General features: G+C 48.0%; 5 protein-coding genes across 5 annotated transcripts; 4 read left to right on the top strand and 1 right to left on the bottom strand.

Moving 5' to 3' along the window:
* Positions 1–458: 458 nt before the first annotated feature.
* N7484_008679 (transient receptor potential ion channel family protein) lies at positions 459–2,628 on the top strand (the record flags this gene model as incomplete). The annotated part of the gene is made up of 2 exons (XM_057119066.1): positions 459–831; positions 899–2,628. 2 exons carry the CDS (start codon positions 459–461, stop codon positions 2,626–2,628), a joined length of 2,103 nt encoding a protein of 700 aa, XP_056968621.1.
* A 596-nt stretch (positions 2,629–3,224) lies between these two features.
* Positions 3,225–4,448, bottom strand: N7484_008678 (uncharacterized protein; the record flags this gene model as incomplete). The annotated part of the gene is made up of 2 exons (XM_057119065.1): positions 3,225–3,593; positions 3,648–4,448. 2 exons carry the CDS (start codon positions 4,446–4,448, stop codon positions 3,225–3,227), a joined length of 1,170 nt encoding a protein of 389 aa, XP_056968620.1.
* A 655-nt stretch (positions 4,449–5,103) lies between these two features.
* N7484_008677 (EXPERA domain-containing protein) lies at positions 5,104–5,910 on the top strand (the record flags this gene model as incomplete). Its single annotated transcript, XM_057119064.1, has 3 exons — positions 5,104–5,305; positions 5,367–5,765; positions 5,816–5,910. The coding sequence occupies 3 exons, from the start codon at positions 5,104–5,106 to the stop codon at positions 5,908–5,910; spliced, it is 696 nt and encodes a 231-aa protein (XP_056968619.1).
* Positions 5,911–6,520: 610 nt separating this feature from the next.
* On the top strand, positions 6,521–9,886 carry N7484_008676 (uncharacterized protein; the record flags this gene model as incomplete). Its single annotated transcript, XM_057119063.1, has 1 exon — positions 6,521–9,886. One exon carries the CDS (start codon positions 6,521–6,523, stop codon positions 9,884–9,886), a length of 3,366 nt encoding a protein of 1,121 aa, XP_056968618.1.
* A 105-nt stretch (positions 9,887–9,991) lies between these two features.
* Positions 9,992–11,785, top strand: N7484_008675 (uncharacterized protein; the record flags this gene model as incomplete). Its single annotated transcript, XM_057119062.1, has 1 exon — positions 9,992–11,785. One exon carries the CDS (start codon positions 9,992–9,994, stop codon positions 11,783–11,785), a length of 1,794 nt encoding a protein of 597 aa, XP_056968617.1.
* Between the last annotated feature and the right edge of the window lie 108 nt (positions 11,786–11,893).

Here is an 11,893-nt window from a genome sequence, read left to right as displayed (position 1 = left end):
CAGGGATCAACAGGAGCAGATCGTACTGTGGAAAGGAAAAAGGAAGGCGATCATGAGGTGATAGACCGGGTTATAAAAGCACAACACAGATGGGTTATGTCATCTGGAACCGCAGACCCTCTAATCACGCTATTTTTGTACAGATTGGATGATTCAGCCGAACAAAGCAGACAAACGCACTCCACATCTGAAACCAAAGTGGCAGTGTCATACCGCACTTTCTTTATTTTACAGTTTCCAAGGCCTTTGGTACCGAAATGTGCTTACTGTACCTAAAATTAATACCGTTGCCTTGAACTGAGTCTTTGACTCTGGTCTCTTTCCAGGCTTTGATACTCCAACCCCCCTGGCCCAGATCCCGGAACATGGGGCTCTTGATCTGAAAGTAAAATAGACGAAACCCTTCCACTCCTTTATTCTGATTTCTCTGGGAGAAATCTTCAACACTCTCTCAAACCATGAAGTTCCCCTGGGCGGCCGGGCTCGCCGGGGCTCTCTTGTTCTCCGCCGCATCTGCTGAGAAGCTGTTCCAGGCCTCGTCTCTGACCCCATGTTCCAACGATGGGAAAATCTCTGTCGACCATTTTAGCGTCGTCTTCACACCAGGAAACTCTTCAGCAAGTATTGCCTTCAATGGTAAAATCGATTATACCGGCAAATTCAAGATCGACTTGTCGCTTTTGGTGTATGGATACACTGCGATCAATACAACCATCGACCCATGTACCCTCTCAAGTAACGGCTTGGGCATGTGCCCTATCTCAGAGGAACAATTGACCATCCCATCTGCCTCGTTGACTGTCGATTCATCTGTACTAGGCGATATTCCAAGTGAGTGATCCTCCCATCCGGCGACAGCGCGAGGAACCAACAGTTCCCTAATGCATATAATCTCCAGGTATCGCCTACACCGTTCCCGATCTCGATGCAATCGTGCGTCTCCAATTAAAGACTTATACCACCCACGAAGACATTAGTTGTATCGAAACGCGCGTTCTTAATGGCACAACGGTCGATCAACCGGCGGTCGCATGGATTGTCGCCATCATCACGGGGCTGGGCCTCATCACCACAGTGGTGATTTCGATTTTGGGACATACCGTGATCGCCACCCACCTCAATTTCCGGACAATGCTGTTCCTGGGTTTCATGCAGACTCAGGCCATTGCGGGCAACGCCGCAGTCAATTTCCCTCCAATCGTACAAGCGTGGACTCAAACCTTCCAATGGACCATGGGTATCCTTCACACCACCGCTCTGCAGAGCATCGCGACATGGTTCCAGCGTGCGACGGGTGGAACTCCCGCCGATCTACTGACGATGACCGACAATGAATCGGTTTACCTCGCGAAGCGCTCGACCACCACCACGACCGGAGGAACCGAACAAACTGTGAGGGGCATCGAGCGAGTCGGTTTCCGGGCGGACATCGAATCATCCAACATTTTCATGACGGGATATCTCTTCTTTTACTTTGTCGCGATTCTCATCATTCTATCCATCTTGTTCTTGCGACTCGTTTTGCCCGCTCTGGCCCGGAAGATCAACAACAACAAGCTGGCAATGGCTGCCAATGCAACATCGGAGTGGCAGACGTTCATGCGAGGCAGTCTCTACCGAGTCGTGTCGCTCGGATACCCGCAGATGTGTGTTATTTGCATGTGGGAACTGATTCAGCGAGACTCGGCCGCGGAGATTATTCTGGCAATTAGCATGTGGCTGGTCATGAGCATCGTCTTGCTGTATGCCGGATTCCGAGTCTTCCAGCGAGCGAAAGCTTCCAAGGCTTTGAATGAGCACCCGGCTTATACGCTCTATTCCGACCCCGTTACTCTGACCAAGTGGGGCTTCTTGTATATCAACTACCGTGCCCAAGCGTACTACTTCATCATCCCGGTCTTGACCGCGACTGTCGTTCGCGGCATGGTTACGGCCTTCGCCCAGTCCGCGTGGGTCGCCCAGTCCATTGTGCTGTTGATTCTGGAAGCCGCCATGATGGTTGTGACCATTGTCATCAAGCCGTACATGGACCGGGCTGCCAACGGATTCGCCATCACCGCAACCGTGCTCAACTTCCTGAACGCGGTCTTCATGCTCGTCTTCTCCAATGTTTTCAATCAACCAGAAATGATGACTAGCATTCTCGGAGTTTTGTGGTTTGTCTTTAACGCCGTTTTCACCCTGGCACTCCTGATTTGGTTGCTCATCGGATTCTACTACGCCTTTACCCTCAAGGAGCCAGAGGGCAAGTACAAGCGCCTTTCCGACAACCGTGAATCCTTCCGGATGTCCGGTATGGAAAACCGGATGACGACCGAGCTTCTCCCGTTGGAGAAGACTGCCCGAGGCGACGACAGCTCTAGCAGACTTGGATCTCGCTGGAATATCGACGAAACGGGACACGCCGAATCCAACCATGAGCTTAACATGTCTCTGGGCCACCAAGGATCTCGGTATAATATCGATGACCGATCACCAACTCAAACAAACGAAAAGCTGGGCGGGCCTCCCCGATCGCCCGTCCACGACGTTTTAGAGCCTACTCTTCCTTTGATCCCCGTGAGTTCCGATAACTCTGGAAGGAGATCGCCAATGTCCCCGGCCTACAACCATCCTCCAAGACGGTAATGAACATCCGTCCACCTTCCCTCTTTGGCAATTCTTGTATCTTTCTTTTGACATGCCTATCAACCTTATTCGACCTTTTTTTCAACATTTTTCCACAACTTCTTCTTTCAACCCTTCTTTCACCTTTTCTTTTTGTATACATTGAGAGGCTGGCGTGGCTTCTGTACATTGCAAACCTGGCGTTTGGTTCTTTCATACTCGGTTGTTCTTAGTGTGTAAATAATGAACTCACTTGAAATGAACAAAAACTTCGAAAGATTTAACCTTGATCACTCTTATGTCGTATACTTTGTGGGCAGTCACATTGTCTCAGATTGCAAGTCACTTTACAGATACGTCACAAGAATCCGTATTGGTCTTTCTTCCATTATTCATTAAAATTAAAGTCCCTATGATACATAATACATCGAACCATGAAACCATCTGTACACGGGCCATCCAGGGTGATCTAGACAGGGTAGACCCCTTAACCAGGCCATTTTATATGCAAATTCCAAACATCGTCTTGTCGAGCCAGCATGACTCGACAGTCATCCATCTCCAAGGCATATCCACCAAGCCCATTCCATCAAACGAGATCTGAAAACCACACCGAATCATTGCTTTGCAGATCCATTCTGTTGAACCTGAACGTCCTCTTCCGGCTCCGAGTCATCAGAGCGATCATCCTTCTTCTCACCCGTCGAAAGGAACTTCCACGAGCTGCGTCCCAGACAATACAGCCAGAACAGATTGAGACTCTGCAGCATAGCCAACAGAGCGAAAGTGATGATATTCGAAATCCAGCATTTATACTGCTGCGTCTCCCAATTGAGTTCATAAGGACCAATAGTTCTGAACTCCGTAAGCAAGGAGTAAAGCACCCGCAGATTCAAATAATGTCGAAGATAGATCCATGCAACGACGTTGAGCGCATAAAAGGGGATAATCAGGTCTGAACCCGTATAGTGGAGGGATTTAGAAATCTGCAACCATTAGCATAAAGACCAAAACCAGAATCCTGGAAAGGCGAAACATACCGCAAGAAAGAAATCACTGATATCATGAGTCGTATAAATAGCAACCCCGATATAAGTAAAATGAAACCGATAACTCAACCCAATCAGCGCTAAAGTAACAATATGATGCGCAACAAGCTCCTTGAAATCCTTCCTCCTCTCCTCAAGACCAAGCAGCATGACAATAGCCTGCTGAGCCCAATAAGCCGCCTCAAACAGATAATAAAACTTAAACGCAGCCTCATGCGTCTTATGCGGGAAAGATTCATACATCCCAACAGTCCGGAAGTACCAAACAGGCGTTTTAGACATAACATACAATCCCGCAAGACCGGAAGACCCGAAATAAATAGCCGTATACATCTGCTCCATGAACCGCGCTTGTTTTCTCGCCGAGCGAATCCCACATAACTTCGCTAAAGGACTGAGGAGCTCTTGCATGATGAATTCGCGGGTGAACGATAGAACGATCGTGTAGAATGAGACGAAGGCGATATCCCATAATCCTTTCCCGTATTGGATCGGTCCTCCATCTTCGAGCGGTGGTTGTTCGTAGGAAAGGAAGATAAATCGGTGAATGACGTTACTTGGTGTTGGGTTAAGGGCGTAAAGCGATAGGAATGCCAGGATAAGGATTAGTGGTATCAACCACGTGTGCTTCACGGCGCGGTACTTGAATTTCCTTATCCATGACCGCGACTCACGGCGCTTGAATTCGCCGGAATGGTGTCGTGTATGGCCATTAGAATGGACCTGGCTCTGGTTCTGGTTTTGGTTCTCTTTCACGCGCCGACGCGCGCCTTCGGTTGGGTACGAGGCCATATCCGATCTTATCCGCCGACGTATTCGTATAGGGAACGGAACCGTGGTTGCGAAGTGAAGGAGGATCGGAAGTTAATTCGGGGAAGTAAGGATGTAGAGTCGAGGTTCTTTGTTGGCTTGCGCCCCTTGGAAATCATGGAACGGCTTTGTTGATGGCTATTTTGCTGATCGGATTTTTGTGTTTCGGGGTAAGTTGGGGGCCGGGCTAATCAGAGTCCGTGTCCGGGGCCAAGAGTTCCGTGGCCCGACGGTCAATTTGGATGTTCTTCGTGAAGGAAGAATTCGGAATTTGGTAGTTGAGATTGGATGCGTCGGATTAGAGTCTGGTCTGTGACATATGGACATTCCTGTCGTTTACGCGGTTGGGATGTGATTTCGAGGGTGACGACATGGTTGGGTTTGGTATACTTGTAACTTGATCTCACGCCGACTTTCTCAGCTTCGGGAATATCAGTTTTATTGCATCAGGATATTACGTGTGATGGAATCTGTAGGTAATACTCCATAGGATTATGCTAGTTGATTTTCCTGAGTAATCATAATCATCTGCCTAGATTAAACGTAACCCCGTATAGAAGCCCCTATTTATCACGTGAGACCATACACTTATTGTGTACATTCACTCCCAGCTCGTATTGCAAGGTCAACCTCAACAATGTCGTCAATAGTCAATGCAGCCGTACACCCTTACTACCCCACTGATCTAGACATCGTGGGGTATCTGGCCAATGAGTGGGACACATTGACCCTAGTGTCGATCTTCGCAGCAGGATGCACGGCTATTTTCTTAACGACATACCTATTGGTGATCAAAGTGCAGCCAAAGATATCACCGAGTGATCTGTGGACTATCATGTGTTTGTTCTATGTATGGGTCCTGGTAAATCCAGCCATGAGCCAAGCTAACAATGGATGCAGGTGGCTGTATCCACCTTTTCTTCGAGGGATACTTTGTCTATAATTTCCGACAGATGCCCAGCATGCAAGATGTTTTTGGACAGCTTTGGAAAGAATACTCATTATCGGATTCTCGATACCAAACCCAAGATGCATTTGTGTTATGCATGGAGACCATCACTGCCATTTTCTGGGGCCCTTTGTCGTTTATTTTGGCCGGGATGATCATGATTCAACACCCCCTGCGGTATCCTCTGCAGGCCATTGTGTCCCTTGGTCAGCTTTATGGGGATGTTCTTTATTACGCAACCTGCATGTTTGACCACTACCTTCTGGACCTTTCGTACTCCCGACCCGAAGCTTCGATCTTTTGGGGGTACTTTGTCTTTTGCAATATATTCTGGATTATTATTCCCTTAGGTGGGTTTGACATTGTATAAGGTCTTCATGATCTCGCTAATCGATTTCAGTTCTGCTCTACGATAGTTTGTCAGTCAGCAAGAAAGCGTTTATTGCTCTTTCGGCTGCAGAGAAAGACATTCCAAAGACGGCGAAGAGGGAGTAGGCTCTTTGTTCCAACCTTGGAAGTTTCTTCAGCCACGCACGGGACACTGGGACTGCGTTAATTATTTTTTAATACCATTGATTTCGGGCTTTATTTACAACCAGAAATGAGACTGAAAATAACATTCTCTTCCATCAAAATTTTACAATCAAGCGTAAAGGTAATCCGCTACACGATAAATTGGTAAATGGAGTTAAAAAACTCGAATAATGTCCATGCTCCAAGGATTGAGTATAACAAATACAGTTACTGGACACAAGATGGAGCTGGGCATCATCTCCATCTTGCCAGAATCTGGTTCTCTTTCTTCAAAGTGAATTTTGGTGCGCCCTGCCTCAAGAAATAGCACCTTTCATCCTCGTCTTTGATGCTCCTCTTTCAAAAATCCTTGTCATTTAGAGTTGTCAACGCAGCGGCCTAAATATATCCGTGAGATGAACAAAGACAACCTCGAGTTAAAAGTCAACAGCTTCCCTCGAGCTCAATTGCAGTTCACACAAAAATCGACTAACACAATCTGGAAATTTCCCCTAAATCACCACCCTAGCCGATTTATAACCATACTCTTCAATTTTCCAGCCTATTCGTTGTTCCTCAACCACTGCCCGAGATGCCCCTTTGTCAATGGACAAGAGAGCGAGTGGATCCGAAACATGACAGCAAAACCCTAGCTAAAGCCTGGGTGAAGCTCGATGTTGACGAGAATGGAGAGAACCAAACAGCTGTCATCAGAATACTCCGAAAAATTTACATTGCCCTCCAGCCCAGGCCAGTCAAGTTCCAGAGTTCAACCCACCGAAATAAACTCAAGGTAATCATTCTCGAAAGCTTGGATCAAATGCCAGCGGAGGTTCAAGCTGCAGCCAAGCGTAATAGAGTGCGTACTATACACAATCTCTACAGAGTTGTTCAACTTGAACGCGTTGGTTGGAATCCAAAGAGCCCTCCAAGACGTCCTCAGCCGAGACGTGTCCTGCCTCCACGCGTGTCCCGGCCGATTCGTATGCCTAAGTTCCCTCTACCTCATGGTGGTCAAGGGGGAAGAGGTAGACTCCGCAGCCCTCGACGTGCGTCCGGTTTTATTCATGATTCACCTGCTCATTCAAGTGGATGGGAGAATACGGGAGAAAGTGACTACGAGCCCCCAGACCAGGTGCGGGATGAAGAATCAGAGACAGAGTCCGAAAAGCCTGGTGGTGGATCTGAAAGTGAGGAGGCTGAAGGGTCGGAAACCACGGAGTCTCATGGAAGAACGCCGTTTCCTCCACCATGGCTTTCCTCTGCTCCCAAGGAAGGTTCACCGGGCAGGGAGTCAGAGGAAGAATCAGAAGAAGAATCAGAGAAAGAATCGGAGAAAGAGCCGGAGCAGGAATCTGGATCTGAAGAGGCATCTGAGTATGATTCTGATGATTCGGTACCAGTACCGCCTCATAAACAACCGCCACCTACTCCCCCGAGGACTCCCAAGGAAGATTCGCCAGAAATGGAACTAGAGGAGGAATTCGACTATCAGCCTGAAAACGCATCTGAGCAAGAGGGAGAATTCGAGGCTGAGCCAGAACAAAAATCCGGAAGTGAGTCTGAAGAGTCTGATCCAGAAATATCGCCCCATGTGCCTACGCACCGTCCTTCTCATCTTAAAGAGCATCTCAAGGAAGCTTTACCAGACGGGAAGTCAGAAAAAGGGTCGAGAGAAGAATCAGAGGAGAGTTCCGAGGAAGAGTCAGAGCAGGAGTCTGGATCTGAGGCACCGCGAGATTATGATCAAAAATCTGATGCCCCCGCGGAAGGACCAGAAGAAGACCCGGAGGAACAAGACTCTGATGTCGAATCTAAACCAATGGAGGTAGACAAAGCCGAACCTCGTGGTGCCTCACTAGTAGTAGAGGAATCAGAACAAGAGTCAGAAGAAGCATCTGGTAATGAGCAGAGCTCTGACAACGATTCTGAACACTCCGTGGATGAACATATATCATCTCGCGAAGCCTCACCAGACAAATCAGAAGCCGGATCGAAAGAAGAGCAAGACCAAGAGTCGGAAGAGGAAGCAGACAACGAATCTGAACACCTCGTAGAAGAACAAGCACAAGCATCATCTCGCGATGCATCGCCAGCTATTTCTAGCGAAGAGTTGGAGGAAGAGCCAGAAGAGGAGGTAGAACCAGAATCTGGAGATGATGTAAATGCTCCGGTGGATGAAGGTCAAATCTATGCATCATCTGAAGGCGAACTAGAAGAAGCATCGGAAAGTTCAAATGATGGTGTTTCTAGCGATGAGTCTGAAGCTAAGTCCGAAACTGGATCTGAGGATGGCGCAGAAGATAATAGGTCTGGCGAAGAGTCTGACGACCATGTGTATGATTCCAGTACTAGTAAGTCTGATACCGAAGCCCAAGATGAGCCAGACTACGAATCAAACGGTGAAGATCAGACTGGTGAGGAGTCGGAACACCAAAATGGGAATGAGACCGATAATGGATCAGATGCTGAATCTCAGGGCGCATCCATAGTCAGCCAAGAAGACGATTCTGACGGACTTGAGTCTCGGGGTAGTAAAAGATCATATTCCGAGCTGGAACAGGAAATTCACGACGACACTGAAGACGGGTTTGAAGACGGTGAGTCAGTTCGTGATGAGAAGACACAGGGTACACCATCTGCCAAGAAAGTCAAGACCGATTCCGAAAGTCTTCATGACGAAAAGCTAGAGACTGAGCCCGAAAGTTCTCACGACGAAGAGATGGAGGATGTATCTGAAGATGTATCTGAAGATGAAGCTAAGACCGAACCTAAAGGTAACCGTAACGAGGAGTTGGAGACTAAGTCCGAAAGCCCCCGCGACGAAGAGATGGAGGATGCTTCCTCCGCGCAGAAATCTAAGAGTGACGAATCAATGAAGGACGCATCATCTGCGGAGAACTCTAAGAGCAACAAAAAGACGACAGATGCATTACCTGCAAAGACAACTAAGACCAATTCCGAAAGTCCCCATGACGAAGAGATGGAGGATGCTGAAGAAGAAGATGAAGCTGGAAACGAATCTCAAGCTAGCCCTGAAGAAGAGCAGGAAGATGTATCCGACGATGGGTCTGAAGATGGATCCGAGAATGATTCGGAGGAAGGGTCATCTGGCGAGGAACAAGAAGATGCATCTGAATATGAGTCGGACGATGCAGTCGATAGTGTTCTCCAAGATGGCTCTACCGATGACCAAGACGATGATGCGCCCCAGGACGACGACAAATATGACTCTGGAACGGGACCTGAGGACGAGCAAGACGATGCATCTGCCGAGTCTGGAGGTGAAGCCGAAAATGATTCCGAGCTAAGCTCTAGCGAGGAACAAGAATCTGAGTCTAATGTTGAGTCTGGAATTGAAGCCGAGAACGATTCTGAAGAGGACCTTGACAAGGATGAAGGGCATGCGTCTCCTGATGAATTAGAAACGGAAGATGCCTCTGCAGGCAGTCCTGATGAGGAGCGACAAGATTCACCCGAGGCAGAATTATTTGACTTCAACAGATCATCGGTGGTCCCTAATGCAGATGTCGACATCATTCGAGCTGATGATCCGTACCGACCACTATCGATCCGGCTTAACGATTTCTTGAAAGATCGGGCCGACCCCCGATGTCAAAGCTTGGATGGAGATTGGATTGATATCTCCCAGCTACGTATCAATGTGTTCCGAAAGCGTCTGATGAACGAAGGTCTCTTTAGACTGGGTGCAGACAACATTTGGTGGAAACCTTCAGCTCTGAAGGACATAAACCTCAACGAAGTTGACATTCCTCAAGGCGATGAAAGTAGACTCACTGAATTAAGCATGATCACTGTCATCAAGCGGTCCATCAATGCGTACTATCCCGGGCTCGGAATCGCCATGATTGACGAAGAACGACTTGGGCTACCGCGGCCTAGCTTCACGGTTATCATTCGGAATGCCAAGACTGAAGGTAAAATTGACACGAACTAGTCCTGGAATAAATGTTAAAAAATATGCTGACCGTGACTTTCCTCATCTGTAGGTGGTATGTTAGATCGTTCGCGAGAGCCAAGTTTATCATGCCCCAATTCAGCCATGTCATCTCGCTATGCATCCTCACCAGGCCGCGGCCAATTAGGGCGCAGTCGTATTAACAGCTCCGCTGCATCTTCTGTGATCACCAAGAAGAAACCTGAGCCCGAAGGAAAACATGAGTCAGCAGAGTCAGATGTTGATGACACTCCCCAAACTTCCGGCGAGAAGCGAAAGAGCCCAGAGTCGGAGCTTGACCCGTCCAATCGACCTACTCGACGAACAAGACCTTCCCCAGAGTCAGAGCGCCTCTATAATTCTCTGCAGAGCCATGATTCGTTGCAGTCCCATAATGCAAAGGCACAAGAGACATCAGACCCCGCAGACGTTGCCAGGGCACTTCCAGAGGAGGCTTCCTACAATTCACGAAAGTCCCGTAGGACGCTAGAGAATCTGGATTTTTTGCAGTTCCACGATGCCCTGAAGTCCGTAGAGACAGAGAGCGTGCGGGGGCCCGAAACTACCAGTAGTGCAGGGTCCATTGTATCGCCTCAAAACCAAGCTTTCGCCAACTATCGAGAAGGTGCTGGACACAGCGCAACTACTATTGAAGGTATTTCACCCCCCGTACCCCTGGCTCAAGAGCCCCATGGAGGGGACTTATGGGTGCATCATGAACCCGTATCTCCACCCAAGTCCTATCTCTCCGGGAAAGAACAACGTTTGAATAATATGCTAACAGCTGTGGGCCATTCTCGCAGTGTACGGTTAAGAAATTTGAGCATTTCATCACCTCGCCCTCCTGTTCCTAATTCTGAATCTTATTTATCCATGCAGTCTCGAGCCCCACCCAAGATGGATCCAGAAAAGCATTCAAGGCTTGCCATTGGGATGCCTAGGAATGTGAAACCTTCCAGTGAACTAAGCGGCAAGCCCCCAACTTCAAGTCCTGCATTTACTCCGAGCTCAAAAACTTCTCCAGAAGACCTCTCGCCTCCTAGTCCCGTGGGAAGCCCACCGAATATCAACTGGGCTGCCATGCAAATTTTGACTCGCTTATCTATCGGACATACGGACTCCGTGGAGAAACATTCGCCGTTCCATGTTCACCCTCCATCGCACCCTAAGAAGACACCTCGTGCTAAAGCAACATCTTTTTCTCGGCAGTCTAATCAAGATAGACCAGTAGATGGAGGGGTATATCAATCGGTCAAAAAGGTGTTTGGCTCATTTTTGGGAGGACTTCCAAAGCTTCCTCTGATCAACTTGATCCCTGTATTTAACAACACGGTGAACGTGCCTGAAGTCGAAATACCGCCTGCCAATCTGCCACCTCTCAATCTCCGTGCAGAAATATCAGGATATGATTCTGCAGACAATGTGTCGAATGACTATACCAAAAAAGAAACAATGGGACTAAGAAAGAGGTCAATCCATTTCGAAACGAACAGACCAAAGTCAGAAGCCGAAGAGCTTAAACAGTTGAGTGAAAGGAAAAAGAGACAATTGGATGAGATCGAAGAACTAGAAGTGGAGATCAATTGGTTAATGGAATTTGGAACAGAACAAGAGGAGAAAGTGGGAGAATTGGAAGAATTGCTCGAGGAACTAGAGCAGGAAAGGGATGATTTGGAGGAGAAAATAGGGAATATGATGAATGAGCTTGGGGAGCTTAGGGAAATTAGAGATGATCTGACGAGGGACTTGAATAGAGGATGGGCGGGGCAGGATAGACTGAACAGGAGAACGTGGGATACGAAAGGGGATACGAAAGGGGAGGGAGGTCAGAGCTGGTCTCGAAGAAGAAAGAATCTTTCGGATGGATCTAGTCCGACAAGATATCATGAGAGGCGTTAGGCATTCGCACTGTATTGAAGTTATTGAAAATCTGAATTCAAAATAAACTTTAAGTTAGACTGGATAGCTTTCAAGTGACTAACTGGCCTTGACAATAGACCTTTTGCT

The sequence above is a fragment of the Penicillium longicatenatum genome (assembly GCF_028827895.1).
Source record: "Penicillium longicatenatum strain IBT 33135 chromosome Unknown contig_6_segment0_segment0, whole genome shotgun sequence".
Lineage (NCBI taxonomy): Eukaryota > Fungi > Ascomycota > Eurotiomycetes > Eurotiales > Aspergillaceae > Penicillium > Penicillium longicatenatum.
The sequence above is the reverse complement of the archived record's forward strand: the minus strand, read 5'-3'. Positions and strand labels throughout refer to the sequence as shown.